General features: G+C 25.0%; 1 protein-coding gene across 7 annotated transcripts in view; it reads left to right on the top strand.

Annotated features, from left to right (window-relative positions):
• Positions 1 to 24923, top strand: part of LOC114121522 (obscurin) — a 57825-nt gene that overhangs the window by 883 nt on the left and 32019 nt on the right. For 3 of the 7 annotated variants that reach the window (XM_027983910.2, XM_027983911.2, XM_027983909.2), the window contains exons 1-6: positions 13719 to 17873; positions 17961 to 18097; positions 18595 to 18708; positions 22303 to 22452; positions 23729 to 23899; positions 23991 to 24060. In XM_027983910.2, the coding sequence (XP_027839711.2) occupies positions 13839 to 17873; positions 17961 to 18097; positions 18595 to 18708; positions 22303 to 22452; positions 23729 to 23899; positions 23991 to 24060 (4677 nt within the window). In that variant the 5' untranslated portion in view covers positions 13719 to 13838. Of the gene's footprint in view, positions 1 to 4001; positions 4050 to 12927; positions 12972 to 13718; positions 17874 to 17960; positions 18098 to 18594; positions 18709 to 22302; positions 22453 to 23728; positions 23900 to 23990; positions 24061 to 24923 lie in introns of those variants that run through there. The other 4 variants (XM_050204024.1, XM_027983912.2, XM_027983913.2 and 1 more) reach the window with 3 other exon arrangements.

The following is a 24923-nucleotide window of genomic DNA, read 5'->3' as shown; positions in this document are numbered from 1 at the left end:
AGCGATTCAAAAATGTGAATCTAAAAATAATGTTGTTTATCCTGTTAAGGCAGCCCTGCTAAATTACACGGGCACCGTGTATCTTTGTTTCTTGCCAACATAGAATTGGAAGCTCTTATTTATTTTTGCAAAGTAATTTATGAAAAGGTAAATAAAATACGGTTACAAGTTGAATTAAATTTTTACAAATTATAGGTATAGAACCATTAGGTCAACTTTTGGCAATTAATAATTGATATAAATTATTAATTTTTAACCATTAACTACGTATATTAAATTAAAAATAGTCTATTTTATATTTAATTTACAATTTATAATTTTAATTACGTTTTTAAATTATTATGTTCCTATAATATAAATGTATTGGTAATATGATGTACAGCCGGTTACGAATTTTACTATATTTATCACAATTAATACGTTTTATTTAAATTTGATGTTTGTAAGTAGATAATATCAATGTTAGCTAAAAATATGAGTTAATTAGCATTTATTTTTAGAAATTATTAATAATTATAAGTAATAAGTTAGTAATAAATTTAAAAATTATGAGTAAAATTATAACATTTTCACTAATGAGGTTGTGATTGAGTGTACCTAACGTAATGTGTAGATAAACGCCGTTCTAAGCATGTAGAATAGATGGTCAAAATTCATTTTTCAAATACTGAAGTAATTTTTGTGAACATTATTCATTTGGATACCTATACATTTTATGCATAAAATATGGTTATTTGATTTTAAGATAGATATTAAATAGTATGATAATTTTTTTACTTCATAACAAATAACTAAATACTTTTAAATTATTTCATACATGGTATATTGATATCTATATGTATCACGATATTTATCATCATATAAATCATATACACTGACGTAGTAAGGAATTACCTATAAGAACAATATAAAATATATTGTCCCTGTATGGTAAAACTATAAATAAGTCACTGAGTTGTACGCTAATTGATATACATTTTTGATTGGCCGAATAATTATTCCATTTGTGAACGTTATTATTATTCTAATTATTGTACACAAACCATACTTAATGACTTATTATAGGAACTCCTACTTTTTTTTTTATGCCAAGGGGGGGGGGCGGGGGCCTAACTTGGACCTCTAATCCCACCCCTGGCTACGCCATAGATCATAGACCATAATGTTGTTTTGTTTTTTTCACTACAAGTACAATTATACAAGTTATTAATTAATTTTTCACATTTTAATATGCATAAAGGATTATCCAATCGTTTTTTGAAAATTTTCTCTCTTATCTTATTTATACTCTATTTCTTGTTTATTGTACCGATAAATCTGTAGTAATCATGGCTTAAGCCATGGTAGTAATCAATAACATGATAAGAAAACTGAAAACAATATAACATATTTTAATTTGGCATGAAATTAACATGAGATAAATATACCCTATTCTTTAAATTTAAACTTTTATTTTTCTCTGAAATTTGATTTTACAATATTAAAATTTAAAAATTTTTAATGAAACTTATATGAAGTTAAAGATAATAATAATAATAAATAGTTTGCTTCGAGTTCGTTGTTTACATATCATGTTTTATTATATTCTAGGTAGTAAGAATATCGTTTGTTGCTAGAATGATGTTACGTTCAAACTATTATTAGTCCGTAAATAATTTGTTTAAATATTTTTTCTCATACATGGTATATTTCTTTTTATTATAATAGTAATTTAATCTGAAACTAATTGCAACCATCATTTAAATAAACAACAATAAATTATATTCCATTTTTCTAAGCCAAATCTAAACTCATGCGTGAGCCACCTTAAAACAATCTACAGAGGTTGAAAAAATAAGCTACAAATCCACAAACCCTTAGAGTCTCAAAGAATCTATTGATATAATTTTTATTGAAAACTGTCCAGTAGTTTCTGAGTATATAAAGGACAAAAAAACAAAGAAACATTAATTTAGGTATATATTATATCGTCGGTGAAATGGCCAACTGGTGTAATCCTCATTTTTTTAAATTGAGGTTATAATTAAATAATATTTTTGACACATAATTACACATTCTGGCCAAGTAAAGTAACCCATAAAAGAGTTTTTTGGATGCAAAATGGAATTTTTCTTCAATTAAAACAACTAAACCTTTACAAAAAAAAATTGACGATTTATGTAAGTTATAACATAATCCACCTGAATTGGAACAATGTATGTTTTATTTCAATAAATAGAAATATAATTAATATAAGCCTCAACATAAATCTTTGTATTTAAACAGAATACAACAATTTTATTATCAAATAAAAAGTAATCCATCCAAAGTAGTGTAATCCACAGAAATTTCTAAATGTTATATAATGTATAGCCAACTATATAATAGCAAGGTACCTCTCTTTAAAGTAATTAAATTTTGAATAATATTTGCACTATTTTAATTTATTCTATAGAATATGAAATTACATCATAAAAAATATTAATTTAGAAGAAAGATATGATTATTATATTTTAGTGTCCCATTTATAAAATTTGATATTTAAAGGTTACCTTTATCATTTGGCCTTTCCACCAACGGTATCAACGATATATGTATATATATTATATATATATAGATATAGGTTAAAGCTTTTTGGCATAATAGACAAAAGTACTAGTGGCACACTAGGGAAGTCTATTGATCTGAATCCCTTTTATGCCCCGTTTTGAGTATTGATTTCAACCATAAAATTATAAAATGTATTCAGTATTAATGTAAACTTTAATGATAATATTAATATACAAGTATAGGTACAACAAAAATTAAAATTAATATATTTTATGATCCATTATATAGTTTCTGATTGTGTTACTATCTTTTAACATTTACTATATCAAGATAAACAAATATTCTATTAATAATTTTTTATTTAAATTGTATTTAAATAAATATAATACAATATATTTGTCCAGTGGCGTATTTACGGGGGAGGTATAAGGGGTTTCCACACCCCCCCTCTAAAACCAAAATATTTTATATAATGGTTAGAACAAAATAAAAACACAGTACTAATATCTCGTAAATTGTATCATAAATATAATAAAACCCCCCCTCCCAGAAAAAAATCGTATCTACGCCACTGTATATGTCTGTTAAAACTAAATACTTACCTAGAGTAACTAAATTAATATTTTGTGTAGACTACAGATATACCTACAAATGACATTACAAATGTGCCATTAAATATTTAATATTACTATACTTATAATAGATACTTCTTTATCTTATTTAACATTAAGAATTAAACTAAATCAGTGGTTCGCAAACTCTTTTTTCACGGTGCTCTTTTTAGGATAAAATTCAGCTGTGATACACTGTTATGAAAACCGTGAAAGATAGAACAACAATTTTTTTTATGAATTTTAAATTATTTATTTTGAGCCGTAGACCGCGGTGTCCTTAAGAAGTGCTCGCGGTGCACAGTTTGGGAACCACTGAACTAAATTAAAGTTAGTTAAATATAAAGTGATTTCATTTATTTTACTATAAAGTACCTGCAGTATTGTATAAAATATTTTATTTTAGAACTTTGGGCATGGATTACATTTTTCCAATCATGTTTATATTTTTCTGGTATTATAATTATCAATCATGTATATTGAAACTAATTTATACTAATAGTATATAATAGTATAGTATAGTTTATAGAATATAAAAAATTCATTTTATTTAATATATTATTCTCGTTTTTCGCGTATTATTATGTATTTATTATGAGGTAATTTAAAAAAAGTCCAAAGTGGATCCTATGGAAACTAGTTGTGAGAATCTTTCCTATCTTCCCAACACAAAATCATAACAATTAATTCTTACAATATCTTTTATTTTACTGAATTTGTGGCTAATAAATTATTAATTTTAATATAATGACATCTTATAAAATATATAAGTAAAGTATGAAAACACAATGTTTCTACTTAAAAACGATTAGTTTAATATTATAATTTGAATTTAATATTGATATAAATGTATTATTTCAGGAGTAAACTTCAATACATATTTGAGCAACATGCCTAGACGCAAACAACGTAAGTATTTAAAAATTTAATAACAAATTATAAGTTAATTATTAGCTGTTATAAGAATACTCAATGTCCCAGTTGTCTATAATTTTATAAGACTCCAATTGGTAAATTATTTAAATATTATCTTAAACAACTTTAATGGCCTTATTCATTAAAATCGTATCAACGTTCTCTTTCAAATACCTTATACCTATTTATTATTTAATATTTTTTAGCGTATAATGAAGGAATAAAATAAATTTAAAATGAATTTCAACATCCTGTAAGCGAATTGTTAATGGTGATTTAGCTTTAAATTTAAAATACTTTCTTAAATAAGTTCACTATAATAAGAACACACTTCTTATTAGTTATTAGTTTACTATAGTCTATAGTAAATGTTAAAATTGTATTTTGGTATTACAAAATAAATTTACGTACCTATATCAATTTATAATACCTTAGTTCTTGGTATTTTAACTTAAGGGCACATGTCAAAAAGTAATTAATTAAATAAAAAATACATTTATTTCGCAGTCTTTTAATCTTTGATTTGTTTATAATTTATTTTAAATTAAACTTATTTAATATTAATACTTATTTTAATTAAATATTTTATTTAATTAATTTTAAATCTTGTATAAAATGTAAACAAAATTATTATGTAATATTATAATCTAGCAATTTATAAACAAAACATATATTTTATGGATATAATTATTTAAATGTATGTATTATATAATTTGAGTTTATCGAACGAGCTCCATATTTTATATGAACGTTGTAGTATTAGTTTATAAGTATCTACGTGAATTTAACATAGTGGATGTATAATATCAAATGTTTTACACATGTCATTTCATTCGAAAAAACAAATAAAACCATAATTTAAAATAACAATTAATTAATAGGTAATCTAAATTTAAAACAATGTTTCTTAATTATTCAAATGTCTCGTAATTCAGTCAATAATCATAGTTTACACTTATTTGTTTATTTCTTAAAAATAAAAATAGATATTTCATTATTAGAAATATAGTATGCATTTTTGGGGTCGTAAGATTTGCATTTCTGTACGTCCAAAAAATATTTCCCTTAATAGATATTAATTGGCAGTAACTAGTAAGTCATTATATTGTACGAGTATAAACTATATGAAAAAATAAAAAAAATTTTCTCGATTATTCCTATTAAATTGCTGCATAGTGCATAATAATATAGTAGAATTATTACTGTGCCCAAAAGCAATTAACATGACTATCTTATAGAAAATGTATATATTTTTAATATAATCAATGATGATTAGGTAGGTATTGCTAATGTTGACTCTTGAACACATTGTTTGCATTTCATTATTAAATTTGAAGTTTTATAAAGAATATATATATATTATTTATTATTTTTTAACGTTAACTTTTAAGTGAAACATGTAAATATATTTACAAATGGCTACATCTATTATGCATACTATACTCTATCCAGCAAGAGAATTCGCCAATTCTGCGCATCCTCAGACGACATCCTGTCCTAGTTGAATTGGCTTTGATGGCAGGTATCCAGTGAGCAGTGAGGATGCAAAGAAGAACTGATTTTCGTCGGGCCGCAATTTTTTCTTTTGCTAGATAGAGTATAACTAGTTGTATACCAGAGATAATTATGAAAAAAAGATCTAAATCAGTGTTTCTCAACTTATGGTGTGTGTACCACTAGTGGCCTACGCAGAAAGGTCAAATGACGTGTTCCTTGAAGAAGAAAAATATTAATCAAAAAAATAAAATATTATTATATAATAATTATATACATAAAATATTATATATATATATAATACTCTAATATGTTCTTTTTATATAATTTGTAAAAAGGTGAATACCCGTTGATATATACAATAAATAAATAAATTAATTAATTAATAAATAAATAATAAATTGGAGGCAGATATTGAGGTCCTTGCGCTTACATAATAACACCAACTATCTCACTAAAATGATAAATGTACCTATTTCTAATAATTTAATCGAATTAAAATTAATTTTAATAATTAATTGTATATAGATATTTAATTTTATATTTACTTAAAAAATGCTAATATTTTATACAAAGCCGATAATGTTTTTATATTTTTTAAAACAAAATTTAAAAAACAAAGTTAACTAAGTTAAGTGATATGTGAAAATTTTAAAGATGTGTAGGTGCCAGGTAGTACTTGGATATTAAAGGTTGAGAATCACTGATCTAAATCGAAGTACGGTTTAAGTTGTTTTTTTAATTATAGTCCAACTTGCAATCCGATTAATATTTATCATTTAAAGATAATGTAATACATAATATATCATAAATATTATACTATCGTAGCCCGTTTAATAATAAAAACTACTATGCGAATTAATAATAGCTAAGCCTGTACATTCTAAGTTCAACGACATGTTCTACAATGCTCGTCCAAATATTTTTGTGTCCATAAATGCTTTGAAAAATGTACAATAAGATACTATATTACACAACTAATGAGTACTCGTTTAAATAATCGCAGAATATTTAATATAATAGACAAAGAAACATCAATTAGAAATACTATAACTCAATTAAAATAAAATAAAATTCACACGTTTTAAATTTTTTAAATAAATGTCAAATATGTTTTTCCTACAGTGTTATTTTTATTATTTGCCACAATATGGCATAGAAAAAAAAAATGATTATCTTACATATTAATAATTGAATATTATATACACTATACAGTCAGTCGTAGACCTGTAGTATAAAAATGTAAAGAAAAATTAAGTTTAGAATAATATATTATTTTTTATTTTTAATTAGTAGATAAGCATTCCAAAAAAACCTGGGCCTTAATTCGAATGTACTTAAAAAATTTCGGATCGGAATTAGGAAGACATTTTTACTTGGTACCTAAAAGCCGCTCTGCCACCCATAAGTTTATAATATGGTTACTCGAAGTTTAACGGGAAAACATTTGAGGCATTAAAATTATCGATGCATACATCAAAGTTCTAATTATCGAGAGTCGACTGTAAATTATACAAATAAAATAATAAAAGATATCAAAATGAAACGCTTGAGAAACATGAGACTATTACAGCTATGAATAGCGATCTTAATCCATTTTCTTTTTTTTCTACACATATTGTTATAATTAATAATTGCGCTATGTACAATAATTAAGCTAAATGATAACATAATATTAATAATTATAATACCTATGAAAATTGTAGATACAAGACAATAGTAAAATAAAAAATAAAGTTATGTTTGATAGTTTGATTACTTAGTCGACTTAATATATCGACTCATAATAGTAAATTAGTTGACATGTTATAAATTATAATATTCTATATGAATTATAGTAGCTGGTAAAGGTTTCTAACTAACGACCAGAAACAAGTTATCACTGGCCTTCCAAAGGACGATGAATAATAATCTAAAAATATGTATACTATTTACTAAGTTATTATTAATAACTCAAAATGTTATTGCATCTAGTCGTGTCGCGTATTGCGCAAGTTCAATATCAACTCAAGTAACTTAACCTAACCTGTATCAGAAGTTAATTTAAATTTTACAATTCAAAATTATTCGTTTTTACTTATGTGTTTAGGCTACTGAGGCTATCTTATGCTATGTTTAATTAAGATTCTCGAATAAAAAAAATTGACAATAGGGTTACAAGTGTTTAACATGGGCGTTAGAAGGGAATGATATGACTTAAAAAATCTAATTTTTATAAGGTCATGCGACAGTACCATTTTTTGATCAGTACTCAAAATAATATAGGTAATTATAATATGTCAACTGTGATTCATACAAAGTTTGTGTATAATATACCATTAAAGATATACACGATTATCTTTTTCTTTATTTTCCTTATTTCGACACACTAAAGCTAAACTTTTTAGAAGCATATCTGATTTTAGCTATAATGAATATTTTTTATAAGTCACATGGCATATGCATGTAATATTTACAGTACATTTTATTATTCTATTTTCAACGAAATACAAATCCACTTCATTAAATAATATTTGTTTGAAGTATAAACAGGCACTTATTAATTCATAAATTATTTTTAAAATTTATTTTATTTTCCCTAATATTTTTCTATTCAACACATCTAAGCTAACATCGTAAAAGACTCAGTTGTTATCTTTGTTAATATATACTAAGTGGCACCTAAAATTCTCGTTTTTATTATATTTTGTGAGTTACTACGTTTTTTATTTTAGGCCACACTAATTTTTTTTAATAATTATTAAATAATAAAGTAGGTAAATATGTATGTAATAAATAAATCGTTTAAAGATTCCAATAGTTAAAAACTAATTATATGTAGGTAAGCTAAATCAAGTAGCAACAATATTGGTATTTGCCTTTTGGTAGGTAAGATTAATAATTTACATAATGATTCATTAACTATAGAGTATGTTTGTAATTATTTCAATTTTAAACAAAGTAATCTTTTATAGATGCCAATAAGTGTGTAAAAATGTTTTTATCGTAATTAAATGAATAATTATATTTTCCCTTGATATTAATTGTTCAGTTTATCTATAGTATTTACATTACCAAAAATTAGAATGCAATATATTATATATTACCCTAGGACCTAGAATAAATACCTTTGTTTATTGTTAATTGAATATAACAGTAAAATAAAAATATTTGTACTTACAGAACTATTTTGTTAAAAATATCCAAGTATACTAATAAAACTTGGCAAAATAGTATTGTACTTAGTCAGTATTATCATCATGACAATTTCTTGGCGGAAAAATCGTTAATATAATTCGTAATTTGTCATCTCAATAATTTAACAAAGAATTCACCATCCCGTAGTTTAAAAACTGAATGTTTTAAATTAATGTTAAATGTTGTTATATTAATTTATTATAAAACGTATCTCTCAAGAAAACAATTTCTTTTCTAGATTTTGTTTTATAGACATAGTACATACATATTACTTCATATTCTGAAATAAAAATTACTAATCTCGTTAATATGTTAATCAAATAAATCTGTAAGTCTACAAGATATCCCATTTAAACTTTAAACTAAATTATAAAATAATTAAATATTAAGACACAAATGAAAAGTTCAGTTAGTATATATATATATACTTATTTTTAAATTTAGGTATCAATGGATTATTTTAATTTTAATATATTTGTTTTATAGAATCTGCGCAAAAAATCATATAGGAACTAATTTTAAGTCCTAGGTAATGTAGCTAAAAAAATAACGCAGTTGCCCTTTATGGAATTGTATATCTACAAAGTACAAAGTATCTGACCTAAATAGCGAAATACTAAAATTGCTAAGGTACAATACGTACTCGTACACATTATTAATAGCTTATTTTGTAATCTTAGGTTAAGTCAGTATATAATATTAGGTAAATTAGTTATAAATTTAATTTTCTTTGTTACCTATAACACTACACCGACCACTATCAATACAATATTATATAATAATACTCAATAGTGTTTTTAGTATTTGACGAAATCGATTTTTTAATAATTCAAAAATATTACTAAGAAGACTTTAGATAGGTACTTTTTTTAGATGACACAAGGTTCCGCACAATAGGCATTTTTGCCTATCCGATTTCGTAAATTTTTGTATTACAAAAGATTTTTTTTTATTTGACAGAATTTAACAGGATTCCGCATAAAAAATACTACGACGTTGCCAGTTATTATAAAAAAAATATATCATTATGGTATTCAATTTTATCAAAATTTATTGTAATAAAAATAATTCATTAAAAATTAGTCAATATATACTTGATAAAACAAATGATTAACCATTAAAGCAAAAACTTTTAAGTTCGATGAATGACATATTTTCTTTTTACACTGTAAAGAAAAGTAAAGCGTACAATTTTCCAGCCTCTTTCCAAATTTATCATTTAAATCACAATATATATTTCTTTTAAACTAGATTCACTTTTCTTTAACTAGATTTCAAACCTTTCTATGTCTAAAATTATTTTTTAAAGTACAATCAGCAACATTGCGAATTTATTTTGTACGGAATCGTGTGAATGAAAAGGTATATGCGGAGTCGTGAATCACTGCCTTTTTTTTACTAAATTTTCACCAAATATTTGTATTAGTCAATTAGTTTAAGTGGTATTCGGTAGAAATTTCTATTCCGTTATTGCATTACAAACTTTTTAGTAGGTATTTATTTTAATACATGCAAATCAATTACAAATATATTTTTATAATATTATTGGAGCATATACTCAAAATATTAAAGTTACTAGTAATTGGCTTAAGAGTTGAAAAAAACACTTTGGAATTTATAGGTTTATGTTAGATTACAATTTAACTGAATTTCTTTAGCGTTAAAAAAAAACAAAAGTATGTAGGTACTCAAATTACATTATTGAATTTACGTCTCTGTTATAAATAAATATGTACCCTCCTATAATTGTTTAAATATTTTAAATTTTTTATTCATTTTCTATCTACATTAAAATTTAATTATCTTAAATTATAATCAATTTTATTCAAATATTTTTATAAAGTGCCAATAATGGATGACTAATTTTTTTAAAAAACAAAGAAGTATGATTATTGAATTAAAAATAAATAGTATAATAATTTAATATAGTAATAACAAATTGAATCTACTTTGGTACTTTACTCTTATTTTCAAATTTTTTTTTTTGATGTTATTATAATGTTACGTTTGGTCAAAAAGTTTAATAATTTAAAAAACATTTTCTCATAAGTGGTTTTAACAGAAAATTAAAAATCTCAAAACTACACACATAAGTACAATATTTTTTTATTGACATTTATGCAATTATAAATTTCGACAACATTTAATATTTAAAGTTATACGATTTTAGTTAAATACTATTTGCACAGACTTGAAGCTTTTCTACATTACATTACGTACATAGATTATATTTATTATATATGATAATATTTTAACTTATTAATACCATAAGCCTATATACATCTATCTATGTTCCATTGGTATTGACGATCAGACAAAAGTTGGTTCAATTTGTAGTATTGCTCATAAAAATATTTATTTATTATAAAATAATTTTTAGAAGTATAGGTTTATAATTTGACTTAACTCAGACTTATTATTCGTATTATAATGATTTATAATGGATTCACATATCATAACATATTCATTATAGTAACCTACTCAATAATGGTTTGCACTTGAGAACTATTATACAGCAAAGTGGCATTTCCTTTTATTTTTCACTGAAAGAAAATTTGAATAAATAGAATTTTTTGATTATCCATGTGATAATCATTTTGATGTCAACTATCAATTATATCTTATATATATTTTTAACATCTCAATCAATCAAATTTAAGTACGCGAACTCCGACCGATGAATTTGCCATATTTAAAGAACAATATTATTAATCCCTAAAAGAAGAATAAATAAATAATAATAAATGGGACATGTAATATTATAATAACTATCTATAATATACCAGTATTAATATTATACTAATATTAATTGTTATAAAATGTTATTATTACCTACTAATCTTTGTTTGATGAATAAATTTATTTGATGATTAAGAGGTCCATTTTCCTTTAGTTTGAAAGACACACAGACATATATAATCATTAAAAGAGGAAGAAGAACTCTTGGAATAAAAAATTCTCTTCAAATTAAAAATTGAGAAAGATTAAGAGATATTTTCATTAATTAAAAAGTTAATAGAATTTCGGATAATTATATATAAATATATTAGTATAAATTTAATAGTGTTTCGGTGTAGTACAAATGTTGAGAAACACGACTGTTGTTCTAGAATCTAAACACAAAACCTTTATTTTTCTCTAATAGTGATATTTTTTATATTCACTAATGAAAAATGTTTAAGCACTAACAAATTACATATATATTTAAATACATATAAAATATACATAATATATTATAAATTATATATAATATATAAATAATCAGAAGGTTGGTATATCATATTTTTTCCATAGGGTTTTGACCATTAATTAATAAATAAATTATTAGAACAAAATGTTAACTTATTAGTACCTACTACGTAAAAATAGAAATTATTTTTATATTTTGTTGATAGTCGACGTAAGTAGAGATTCACTATCATATAGTACATATTGTTTTGTGTAGAATAACTTTTTATGCTGGTAATCGAGCGATGAAATGCTATCTAAATTTCCCCTTTTTTTGTCACGGTTATTTTAATACTTAGTTATGCCTCTGATAAAAACGTTGATACTTTTATGAAATATATTAAGTTAGACGTAGAGAATTATTTGTAATATAATATCATGTTCTGTCATCATTCGTCTTAAAAATTAGTAAAATATAAATTGTATAAGTAAAACTATAAATATTAATTTGTTGAAGTATATTTTTTTAATGAATTTAATTGGAATTCACATTTAAAAACACTAATTGTTTAATGAATTTATTAATATTAAATGATAATTATTATTATTCTGTATGTATTAGAAAATATAAGATTAGTATAAGATTATAAACTATCAAATGTGTAATAAAAAAAACTTAAAATAGAGAGTAGGTATTTTTACCATTTATTATATCTAATACGAATCATACGTATTTACTAGTCTTTGAAAATAAAACATATCAAGTAATTTGTTAATTTACTAAAAAGATTTAAAATTTATTGATTTATCGATATTATTACAAAATGTATTACTACTGAGAATGTTCTTTTTAAGAAAATAAAAAAATTAACTCTAAATTGCATCCAAAATATACTTATATAGGTTCAAAATTTTTACTACTACTACTACTAATAATTTAGTATTACTAAATAATTATAAACGTTGTATACAAATGTGCAATTCTTTATTTTTAAATTGTAAATTAATAATTTTTTTTTTTTTTAATATATAGCATATGTGTCGGAGCTCAATTCAATTTTGGCGAAAAAAGGAGCAGTAAGTACTAATTTAATAATAAACCCATTTAAACACTGTTTAAAACTAGTAGATAAATTAATATTTAATAAACTTTTAGTTTAGTGCTATATTTAATAGTTATTCAATAGGTGTAGATTAGCGTTTTCATTTTTTTTTAATTAATAAGATTAAGATAAATTAGTTTTTAAAATGTATAAATATATAATATACTTAATATATATATATATATATATATTTGTTGTATTGCCAATACAACAAAAATACAACTTCTCATGAAGGTTTAAATTTAAATATATAAATACACGAAGTTTAGTAAAAAGTTTGAAAATCATATTTTTTTTTTATACATTTCCGTTTTTTTTTATTCAACAATCTTTGTAAATAATTGTACTTCTGTTATCTAAAATTGTAATTCAAATTCAAATTTATAAAAAATTGATTATAAAGAATGATTTGTTAATTTTAAAAATAGATCGGTTTTAAATTGTTCAATGTCCTTCTGTTTCATTCTTAAAAATGTAAAGTTTTTATAAATACAAAAGAAACCATGATGAATCGGTGACTCGTATTTTTTCAAACTCATCGGCTACGTCTACGTTATTTGGCACAGTTACAATTTCTGGCACCATTGGATATGAGGGTTTGGGCCATTAAAATTTTAACATTTCGGTTCGATTCGTGTTGTGTCGGATGGTGGCATGTGCCAGAGGTGGAAATTAGCTAGAAAGACGGTTCTAACGTATTATTACCACACAAATGTATAAACAGTCTGTTCCGACGCGAGTAACCGTTCGCATCATTTTACATCTACGCGCGTTCGTGTCTCGCGTAAATAAGTCACTTGTTATGATCTTTCTTTGATGATTTCTATATAATGATATTAAAATGTCAACATACTGTCGTATTACTGGCAAGAGCCGTGGTTTACCAAAACCGAATTATTTTCCATTGTTACCGCCAATCTCTCCTGCAGACGCAAAACGGTTTTGTCGCATAACTGGAAAGTCATATGGACTACCTGCGCATCACTACATACCAGTGTTAGTTGGACGGAAAAAAAAAAAATCTGATCCTAAGCATGTAGTGATAAATGGATATCGGTATGTATTTCCAATAATTGATGGATGTTCAGAGTTATCTGATGTATTAAAAACGAAGTGTACAGATGATCGTAAATATGTATACGCGGTGGATAAGCGTAGATGTAGTCTCGTATTTCCAACGAGCTTAGAAAAAGCAGTTAGAGATGGAGATGTTAAAGATGTCATGATGTCAGAAACCAGTGATACAGTACTTCTAAAATTGCGTAAAGGGAAAACCGTCGAGTTAGAAATCAAAGAAATGGAAATATCTGGAGTGACATTAATGGAAGGCGAAGGGTTTCGGAACAGGCCCAAACAGAAAAAAACCATCAAAGAAGATTGGAGAAGAAAAATATTTGAAGATAAAGAAAAAGAAAGCGATGCTGAACTAGAACAGGAAGAACTTAAATCGAAACGGATAACATTTTCAGCAGGTCAAGGAAAACAAATCGAATCTATTGAATCTATACCTAAAATTATGAATACAAAATCCTTAAGTGTTTCAAACATAAAAAATATTGTTAAACCAACCACGGAAAATATAATTCTTGGAGAAAATAAAAATAATTTAAAACTTCAAACCAATATATTACCAACTCCAATCTCAATTGAACCAAATATTATAGATCTCGGATCTGCATTTCCTGGAGTGGTACATCAGACTTTTCTTAATGATACTGTTCTTACTAATTTACCAATTATTTCAGTGATATCACCAATAAAACCTTTGATGAATAACTTTAATAAGCTTCCAGTAATTTTGCCCGATATCAACTCGTGTGCAATAGAAGAAATATTAACTGAAGATAATATAAATAAATTGTTAAAAATTGAAGAAATTAATGAACTAATTGAAAATATTCAATTGGGTACTCAAAAAATAATCTCTACTAGTCAAGGTTCGATTAAAATATTTAAATTAGATATTAACAACTCTGAGAAGTATGTGCCAGGACAATATGTAAAAACTGAAGATGGTGAAAAATTTGTACCTGGTAAAATTATTGACACAGATAATGGAAAATTATTTGTACGTGGCATTATGGTTCAAACATCAAACGGACCAAAATTTCTTCCTGGGCAAATTATTGAAGATTCTGGAAAATCTATTTTCATTGCTGGTCAAAATATTGTAACGAGAGAAGGAGAATCATTTGTTCCGGGACAAACGATAACAATAGAAGGTGAGAAAAGATTTGTGCCTGGACAAACAGTTATAACTCCTGAAGGTATTGGTTTTGTGGCCGGACAAGTAGTGAATACTGGTGATGAATCACATTTTGTTCCTGGACAGACCGTAATGACTATTCATGGGCCACAATTTGTACCAGGACAATTTTGGGATGACGAAAATATAAAATTTACACCTGGACAAAGTGTTTTAAAAAGTAATAGCGATTGGGAATTTGTTCCTGGTGTTTGCGTTGGGTCATCTTTTATACCCGGAATAACAGTTGTCGAAAAAGAAAAAAAAGAATTTATTCCAGGAAGAATAGTAGAAACTAATAATGATACTACTTTTATACCTGGTATAACAACTTTAGATAACAATGGAAATACAAAATTTGTTCCTGGAATAAGTATTGAAACGGAAAATGGAATAAAATTTGTGTCTGGAAATATTTTATCGGACAATGATGGAAATAAACAATTTATTTTAGGACATGTAACAAATTCAGAAGAAGGTGAAACAATCTTCACAGAAGCAAAGTCATTAAATGAAGTAATTTGTTCTGATGAAGTACAATCTGGAATTTTGACAAACGATTCATTTTATCCAAAAGGTGAAAAATCTGATGAAGTTTTTGGACAGATGGTACAAACCGCTTATGGAGTAGAATTTTATCCAGGTGATCAAGTGACCTTACCAGCTGGAAAAATAGTTCCAGGAAAATTAATACGAAATAATGGTATTAGATTCGTTCCAGGTGTTGTAGTTGATAATAAATTTATACCAGGACAAATAGTAGTAACAGATAGAGGAGAGCAGTTTGTACCGGGACAAGTGATTGAAACTCAAACTGGTCCGAAATTTGTGCCAGGACAAGTAGTTGAAACAGAAACTGGTTCAAAATTCGTTCCTGGGCAGACAATTGAAACCAAAGATGGAATAAAATTTGTACCCGGCCAGATAGTAGAAACAAAAGCCGGTCCAACGTTTATACCAGGTCAAATAATATTTACAGAAGAAGAAGGATCTAGATTTGTTCCAGGTCAAGTTGTTGATACAATAGAGGGTCCCAGATTTGTACCTGGAAGAGTTGTAGAAACTGGAGATTGTGTAACTTTTGTACCGGGTCAAGTAGTCGAAACCACTGAAGGTTTGAAATTTATTGCTCCAGATCTTCAAGATGCAGACGATGGTGTTTGCGAGTTCAGTGTTCAAGGATTTGAAGTTTCGCCAGAAGAATTACAAGTTATTCAACCCAATTTTCCTCAAACTTCGTATTATACACAAAATGGTAAAATGGCTCTAGATTCGAAAATGTTGGAACAACTATCATTTGCGGGTATGAGCATAGGAAGACAAGTTCCAGCAGAACTTCCAGCAGTCGATGTAAGCACACTTCCGTCAATGGAAGTGGCGTATGACGTTGCAGAAAAACTGGAACTTAATAATGACAATACAATTAAATTGGCTCATATAATTAATCGATTATGTAAGTTAGATTTAAAAAATACATATTATGGATCACCGTTAGTACAAAACTTAATAAATAAGTTACCGAAAATCAAAACAAATGAGAATGTAGCTGAAGTCATTGAAAATCTACTTAACACTACTAAATCGAGTCCTATAACAGCTTTAAATGAAATTTATGTAGTAATATTTGATGATGGTTTCGTAACGGATTTAAAAAATCCAAATAAAGTAAATATTTTGAAGGGAATAATGAACAGTTCTGAACTTGAATCTAAATACATTGCTGAAGCATTTAGTGAAATTTTGAATGATTCGGAAGACTCTAAATTACGTTCAGCATTTGAACATATAGCAGAAGAAAATATTGAGTTATTAAAAGAAGTAAAATTAAAAATTGACATGAAAAAAGTTAATAATGAAAAAGAAGCAATTGAAGCATTACAGTGGGCAATTGTTAGTGTCATTAATAAAAATAGTGAAATAACCGTCAATCAAATGTTAAAAGACAATAAAAGTGAACAGTTCAATCGTTTGTTATCTGATGCGGTTGGTCTTGCTAAAGCGTTAGGACTGAAAGAAGTTGCTTCAGTACTTATGGATGTTTTAGATGATCGAAGGTCAGCTGATATATTGGCTTCAGATAAAATAACAATAGAAATATTAAGACGATTGACCGTAATGAGAAAACTTGCTGAAAGACGTCCAGAATTTAGTGAAACTTTAAACGGGATGTCTGCTGACCCAATTGAAGCTAGATTGGATCCAAAATTACGTGAACTAGTCAGAGAAAGTGGAGTGTTATTACTTCCTCCAGAAACGAGCGTTGAAACATCGTTTGATGTTCCTGCTGAATTATTTAGTCCAGGAAATAGTTTAGCAATGGAGGATTTTATGGTAAAATCAAGAAAAATGGGAATTTTACTAATAATTAAAAATGGTCTTCAAGCTGTAGTACCACGAGAAGCAGCCAGATCAGTTTTAACAGGGCAGGTTCCATACACTGTTTTAGATGAAAGTGGCATGCACAGATTTGAACCAATGAACGTACTAGATGTTTTAAAGATTCGTGCATTTAGCTCAGGAAGATATTCAATGTACAATTGTGCTGTACAAAAAACGCTAACGGAAGATGAGGGAACTATTACTCGTGGTAGCTCAATTAGTTTGGATGATAGACAATTAACAATTGGAGAGGTTAAATACTAGACTATTAGATTAGTTATTTAAAATAAACATTTTGTTAAATACTTAAATAAATTAATTTAATTGTGATATTTACAGGGTGGCGGAGACGAATATGAGGTACTTCAAGATTACGAAACAGAACCGGTTGATGGTGCTGATGAAGAAGATGATTTGATTTTGGAACCTGGTGATAAAGTTGTTGTACTAAAACAGTCAAAAGATGACCCCTCAATGTAAGTTAATTTGAACAAAATGAAACTTAGCGACTACTGGTTAACTAGAACCTTTTCAATTTATTATTTTTTAAATAATTGTTAAACATTTTATAATATATTATATAAAAGTGTACAAATTAAGATATTCTGAATTTGAGTATCCATGTTTTAATCGGTATTAGGTTTTTAATAAAAATCCATTTAGCAGTAGTTAATATATTATATTATTAAAAACGTACTCATAAATGTACTGTTATTGAAATTTGTCGATAAAAAAAAATGAACTGTTGATTATTTTTGGCGAGTACGCATTGTCCGCAGACATTACAAATTGAGTTTATAATTTTGAAGTTGAGTGACTTGAGGCCGAATGGACAGCCTATAATTAGAGAATTTCTGGCAAAGGTTTTCAAACTGTCAAATCATGATTGGTCTACCGTATACTGTTTCTATGAAGGCCAATGTTGTTTTTCAAGCAGGGACTTAAGCGTTCTTTACATATAATTTGTTATCAGGGGCGCCGAGGTAAAACGAAATTTACTGTTGGACAATGCAGCGGCCAAACATAAAATGTCAGTACGACCAAATAAAGTACATCCAACCAAACACAAACCCTTGGATGCAGACGGGTAAAATATGTCCATATATTGAAACTGCTGGCTTACGATGCTATTACTCGCTTGACGCTGCTTTTTGTACCTACTTATAAGACTCCGGTGTTACGCTTTATTGTATCATTGTAGTATTGAAACACAAGTATTTTCTGTGTTTTAATATACTTCAAGTATATACAAACTTCATACAAAAAAAGAAACATAACAACTGCTTTTCTGTAGTTAATTTGTTGTATATTTATTTTATATTTAGAATATGAATACTAATTTAAAATTCATTAGTTATAACCTATAGTGCATTAATAAATACATTCTTATTCCTTAGTATCAAAATTAGAAACTTAGAAATTAGTAATAAGTTCTATATATTAAACGATATTTACGATTCAAATTACTTCAATTTTATCTTTATGAAAAGACTGATATGAAACTTGTTAGTCTGGTGTTTTATTTCAACTTGAGTTCATTACTACCATATAACTAGATATTTTTATCTGTTGTTATACGTTTCAATATAATTTGAACACATAGTATAAAATCACAGTAAATTTAAAAAATCATTTATTTGAAAGTTGTTGTTGTTTTGTGTTTTCAATGCAACTCCATAAATTATCATAAATGATAGTTTATGGAGTTGCATAAGTGAATTTTAATTGATTGTAATGTTTCTTAGATAAATTGGAAAATTAATTTAAGAAAATAAAAAAAATATGCTTAAAATGTTAAATATTATTATAATTTATTTATAATACGCAGTAATCATTGTATACTAGGAAAAAAAATGAGAAAATTTAAAAGTTTATTTTCAATTATCAGCATTTTACTATTATACTGTATACTTTTGTAAATCTAAGTGTACCTATGTTTTTATACCTATGACAAAAAAAGATTTTTAGACGTCATAATACAAAAAAAACAAAAATATATTCACACGAATTGGCTCAGTAAGAAAATATAATTTTCAAATATTTAAAAGTATATTATATACCAATATAGTTAAAGATGATGAAATACTTCACTGTAATTACTTACTAGTAGCTACTTATTTTAATTATTTTATCTAAGTAATAATTTTTGTAATTACCTATTAGTTAAATGTGTTTTAAAAATAAAAGATTGTAAAATAAAGCATTTTAAGAACAAAAAAAAAATGTAGTTATGTATAAGTAAATCAAAATTATTTGTTTAGTACAATAAAAATATAATTTAAGTTTATATGCAATCATTTTGTTGATTGTTTATTTAGTTTTATACAATTATTTATATGTGTATTTTTAAAACATGATCCTCGCTTAACACGACTTGGCATCCAAAATCATTATTGTGTGGCCTAAGTAATGATTATTCATAGAAGTCATCTTATATAGGCAATGCTGTTATTATACAAAACCTTTGGGTAATGGGTGATATAACGGTACTTGAATGTATGAATCAAACATTAAACGCTCTATATTTGCGTTGCTTGTTATATTTAACAAGACACAAAATAGGTCACTTATTTTTAAAAACTCGTGACATATTACATGATATATTGAAAATCTATTTAGTTATAGATTAAAATATTCATTCATATAGAAATTCAAAAATCTACATTATAAAGTATTAAGTGATATTTGTTTTTGGTTTTTGATCTATATGAGCAGATCGTCTTCAAATAATATAAAAATATTTAATCGATTATCTATGGTTTTTAATCACTATTTTACATGATGTAACGGTCACCTAATACATCTTTAGTTGTCTGGAAATAGGAATATACGAGTAATGAGTGATTAAATACAGCTTCAGAAAACAACAACTTCAAATCATAATGTAAAAGAAGATGACAGTATATTTATGGAAGGGACAGTGAACTGGGGCCGTGTCGTAAAAATAGTTAAAATTCATAATATGCATTTGATAATATATATTAATTTATGCGCATACAAACAATATACAATATCCTAAAATGTTTTATATAAATATATGCAATTCTGCTTGTTCAAATTCAATCATTTTCACAAATAAATAATAGGTACTTACTATATGTTTCTAAAATAAAAAAAATCCACACTACTGTCTGTACTGTTTTCAATTGAAAATAAAAATTACTTAGTGGAAAAATAGCATACATAATAATGCTATTCGTTGTCTTTATTATTAATTTTCGTAACATTGGCCTGTGCACTGTTACGAATAGTGATTACTTAGAAAGTTAAAAATCATAGATACTAAATTAATACTAATATACAAATATTTGTTATTTTACGTATTGCTTTTTTAGCAAGATAATATAATTGTATTTTATAAATAACACTTATATAAAAAAATTATAATGTATAGTTCTATAATAAATCTTAATAGTTTTCAATGGTATCATTTATCTTATAAAGACTATTACACATTATCATATTATATAGCTTAAAATTGACATAAATACGTAATACCTAATCATAAATCATAAATTTAAAAATAATATTTTTATCATTCTTATTTTAAATATAGCTCTAATAAAAAATGATTGAGTTTGTACTCAAATTAAAACTTTTAAAACCATAAGTTACATATTTTATTTAAAATAATTTAAAACAAATTATAAAAAATATCATCAAAGTCTTTAATTAATTAGCCCAATTACAAATATCATCGTGAATAAAACTTTAATATTTTTGACATTTAATGGAAAATAATAAAATTTATCGTATTTAATGTAAAATATAAAAATATGTATACCTAAACATGAAAAAATATCAAACACATATTTCATACCTATGGATTTAGCTGTCAGTTATTTTTGCTAACAAAATTTTATTAAATTATTATTTTTTTACTTAACATAATAAATTGAATTCTAAATTATTTACAATATTCTAATTACAAATACAATGACATAATATATACTCATTACTCAACATGTTCTATGTTCATAAACTGTTTGAAACTACGTAAGTTTATAATATTTTCCTCGAAAATCATAAATAAAATTTTAAGACTGTTAATATTTATTATTTATAGTACTTGTATAGTTGTATGTGGTTTTAATAAACAAGCTACCCAAGTCTTTATTTAAATTTCATAAACAAATCTACAGTATTGCAATGAAAAAGAATCATAGTGTTGGTGGCACTATTATAATAATAGATTTAATCGTTCTTAAAAACTAAATAAATCGATATACTTAGGTACTTTTTATGTATTTTATTATACACTCACCAAAAGAACATTTTATCTTTAGGAATTTTGCCAAATAAATTGTCTAACAAAATGTTTACCTATCATACATGAGTTCTAGTGTAAATTGAATTTACAATATTATAAATAGGTACTTAAAAATATATGTTCAGTATTATGTAAATAAAATGTTTGAAAATTATGTCTATCAAATTTCAAAAGAAAAAATTATTAAATAGAGAAATTTAGTTAGCGCAAATAATGCTTTTAATGTGTATTAGTGTGTTTTCAAATAATTATCTATAATTATACAATGACTGTATTAAATATACAAGAACTTACTTACATACAGTGTATACCTTCATTTTATGATGTTAATATAGTGCTATAAATTGCTTTTAACATTTATATTTATTAATATAAAAACGTTATGTACTAATATTTTAATTATTGATTTAGGTCATTGGTTCAAAGTCTTGACGAGCCAACTAAAATGGGATATGTACCTAATAGCATTCTTAAAAAAATACCGGCTCCAGTTAGAGCGACAGCCGTGGTTCCAGCAGAAGGACAAACGTTATCGAAAAAGGATGCAAAATTTAATAGAGAGTAAGATACTAAAAAATTAAATATATTTACAGGTAGAGTGATTGGTTAACGTCATAACGATACCAGCTTTCGACACTATACAATGACATGAGACATAAATTGAATTTGTTTACTCCGGTGTAAATACTATCTATGATTACGCTTAGGGGTATTTATCAATCATAACCCAATAAAAATAATTTAATAAATTATATTTAATGTACAAAAAATCAAAATTTAAGAAAATTATAATTAAAAAAAATATAAAATAGACATATTTTAAAATTAGAACAAAATTTTTATTATGAAATTGTGTTTATCTATATTATAATATTAATATTTATAATAATATTATAAAATTAGTTTCTATTGGAATAATAATATAGATTTCGATATTATATTTTATCTTGTATTCATTCGTAAATCTTTGTATCTATAATGATACCATGTTTTAAATTTAAAATTTAAAGAAAATATAACCCAGAACTTTGTACATAAATTAATTGTAAAGCTCTTTACATTAATGATTCATCAAAAGAATAATATCTGAATTCAAAATAAAATTACCTTTTAAAATCGGTTTTGTCTTTTAGTTCACGCGTTACTCGAATATCAAACAATAATTTTTATCCTACTATATGATGAAGAACTCATTAAACGAAGATTCTTACGCATTGTATCTTACTCTCTTGAATATACCTTATTCCCCCCTCCACTTAATTATTCTTTAGTCCTACACTACCTACAATTATCTATCCTTATCTATTACAGAAAAACAACCAATTTTATAAACTTATAAATGGCTTAATAAATCACCAAAATTTTTATCAAAAATTAATTTTAGAATTTATTTACGTTATAGGTATACAAGTCCTTCTTTTCAATTTTCTTCCTCTAATAAATTTAACCAATACATCTTTATAAACGTTGTTATAGCAAACGATCTTTATTTTTAAATTTAGTTTTATCTTTTCATCTCTTTTCACCTAAGCCTATTTTGTTTTAAGAATACAAATAAATTATAATATTAATGTATTAAGTCATTGGTATAATAAAAAGTTTAAAATATATTAAAATATAAAAAAAACGTTCTTTTATAAACAAAAAAATATTTTATAATAATTGTATTTTGTATTAAAAAATTAATAAGTTAATAATTTATTAAATTAATAAATTAATTTTGAACAACCCCGTTAGAAGAAAACGAAAGCGAAGAAGATATGAAAAAATGAACTTTACACTTATATTTAATATAATCAATTTATAATTTTTTTTTCTATTATTAAACTTTTTTTAGTGTGGTACTCGCAGAATTAGTAGAAACTGAAGAAGAATTTGGTCAAGATATTCAAGAAGTAGTAGATAGATATTTAAATCCTTTAGAGTTAAATGACGCACCCAGAATAGTGAGAGATAATAAAGATCTCATATTCAATAATTTAAAACAAATATCGCAATTTCATAACACGTAAGTTATTTAAAATTATCCTTAAATGAAATACAATTTTACATGTATTATTAATCTAATAAATTGTTCGTATTTCTATACAATTTCACAGAGTTCTCATTGCTGGATTAAAATATGCAGCTAGTGAACCAAAAACTATGGGCAGAACATTTCTTCGTTTAGTAAGTTTACCTATACTAAATCAGTATTTGAGAATGGATTAATTATTTATCAAGCTGTTAGTAAATTAATTCCTCGTCGATAAAAATAAAAAAGGACACATATTATAATATATGCAGAGTACATCACTTGGTATAATCATGCCTATAATCTCACATTGGCACCTAAAAGGTTTTTCTAAAAATTATATTTTTTAAAATAAAATAAATAGATAATTTTAATGATTATAATAAAAGAAATTTTAGTTTAAAATATCTATAATAGCAAAAATAAACAAAATATTTTGTGAATATATTAAGTAGGTATCTAAGGTTATTTGTTTTTGTATTAAAAAATCGATTATTTTGAAAACTTGTAAATTATTTTCTAATTGTTAACAGTAGAAACCACTCAATTATTTTGAAAAAATACTAAGAATTTTGACTTACTTCGGAATCTTCCCTCTATATTAATTGTATACAATATTATAACATTACCCCCGAAGTTGAATATTGAAGCTTTTTTACTGCTCTAAAAGATAATTTTAGTATACAAATATTGAAATATATAAATATTTTTCAATAATACATTTTTGTAGAAACCATAAATTATTTGCTCCTCTCAGAATCTAAAACAATATTATTGAATATCAATGAACATAGTTCTTATTTATTCTGATTAGGATTATTTTAATTGGTTATTTTAAATATTATGGAGTTTATTTTATTACTAAAACTTCTTGAATTATATTTAATATATATTTATCAAATAAAATAATTTTTATTTAATAAATATTTTCTTGGAATTAAAATCATAATATTATATACAGTCATGTTATATTATATTAGTTAAAACTAATAGGTATTGAACTGAAAAATCTTAGATG

Source organism: Aphis gossypii, chromosome 3, assembly GCF_020184175.1.
Source record: "Aphis gossypii isolate Hap1 chromosome 3, ASM2018417v2, whole genome shotgun sequence".
NCBI classification, from domain to species: Eukaryota; Metazoa; Arthropoda; class Insecta; order Hemiptera; family Aphididae; genus Aphis; species Aphis gossypii.
This window is presented reverse-complemented; position numbering and strand designations above follow the sequence as displayed.